This window comes from Myotis brandtii, unplaced genomic scaffold, assembly GCF_000412655.1.
Source record: "Myotis brandtii unplaced genomic scaffold, ASM41265v1 scaffold193, whole genome shotgun sequence".
Lineage (NCBI taxonomy): Eukaryota > Metazoa > Chordata > Mammalia > Chiroptera > Vespertilionidae > Myotis > Myotis brandtii.
The window spans coordinates 2,026,720-2,028,032 of NW_005357191.1; the positions used below are offsets into that span (position 1 = coordinate 2,026,720).

The 1,313-nt window shown below is 69.1% G+C and overlaps 1 protein-coding gene across 1 annotated transcript in view; it reads right to left on the reverse strand.

Moving 5' to 3' along the window:
- FLT4 (fms-related tyrosine kinase 4) overlaps nucleotides 1-1,313 on the reverse strand; it is a gene marked incomplete at its 3' end in the record, with an annotated part of 44,691 nt that overhangs the window by 11,663 nt on the left and 31,715 nt on the right. Inside the window, exons 18-20 of the mRNA XM_014538589.1 lie at nucleotides 1,164-1,272; nucleotides 770-905; nucleotides 220-324 (exon numbers count right to left, since the gene is read on the reverse strand). Of these exons, the coding sequence (XP_014394075.1) occupies nucleotides 220-324; nucleotides 770-905; nucleotides 1,164-1,272 (350 nt within the window). The remainder of the gene's footprint in view (nucleotides 1-219; nucleotides 325-769; nucleotides 906-1,163; nucleotides 1,273-1,313) is intronic.

A 1,313-nucleotide genomic window follows, 5' to 3' on the forward strand; every position in this document is an offset into this window, starting at 1 on the left:
GCGGGGCGCAGGGTCCCCGGCACCGCCCAGCCGCCCCTCTGGGGCAGGAAGGATTCCTCGGCCCCCGAACCCAGGCCTGGCTCTGACGCCCATGGGCTCCTGTAGGACCTTGTGTGGGACCCTGGCTCTGAGCCTGTCTCTTCCTGCGCCACCTCGCACCAGCCCGCCCAGAGCCGCGGCTAGTCACCGGCTCCGCGGCCCCCACCGCCGACCCCACACCTTTCAGCATTTTCACGGCCACCGTGTCACAGCTGCTGCCCTTGTGGATCCCGAACGCCGAGGCTTCCACCACCTTCCCGAAGGCGCCGTGGCCCAGGACTCTCCCTGTGGGGGCAGCGGGTTCCAGGTGAGCTGGAGAAGGTGAGGGTGGAGGGGACGGGCCGCCGGGGCGCCCCTGTGGAGGGCAGGAAGGAAGGCCCGGGAGAGGGAGGAAGGTCGGGAGCCCCCGGCCAAACAGGAAGAGCGGGGAGCGCAGGGGCAGAGGGAGAGGAGAGCAGACAGGAAGGCCTGCATCCTCTCCCAGCAGGTGTGCTGGGCCCACCCTGCTCAGAGCGGCGGCCCGTGACCCCGGGGCCTGGGAACGGGAGCCCTGGCGGGGTCCTGGGGACGCCCCCCAGAGGCACGGGTCAGCCAGGTGGGGCCCAGGCGGGACTTCCTGGCATGAGTTCTGAGAGTGGTTGGGTTCAGGGCTCCAGCCTGCTGCTCTGCAGCCGCCAGGCCGCCTCTGCCCGGTCGGACCGGGAGGGGGCAGGCCGGGGGCTGGCCTCACCGAGGTGCAGCCGGTCCCGGGGGAACTCCCACTGGCTGGCATCGTAGGACAGGTATTCGCACTGCTCCTCCAGGGGCACCTCCCCGGGGTCCATGATGATGGACAGGTAGCCGGTCTTGATGTCTGCGTGGGCTGGCTGGGAGTGGGGGGGGGGACAGCTTGGTTAGGGCGCATGTGACTTGGGAAACCTGTCCAGACATACGGGGTCTCCCTCGAGGCTCCGCTAAGGAGAGGACAGTGGGCAGTCTCTGGTCGCTCAGAGCCCACCGGGAGGGGTCGGGGAGATTTCCAGGGAGGCGAGGCTCCCAGGGCAGCTGGACAGGGACCCTACTCCTTATGGCTGGGGCTGGCCAAGTGGAGAGAACCCCACGGGGGCTGGGAGAGGAGCGCTCACCCTCCTCATGTTACAGAAAATGATGAGGAGCAGGACCCAGAAGAAGACGGCGATGACCCCGGTGCCGACAAGGATCACGATCTCCATGCTGCCCCGGTCCTCGGAGCCTGCGTGGCAGAAACAGCCGTGTGCGTGCGCGCGGAGGGTGCG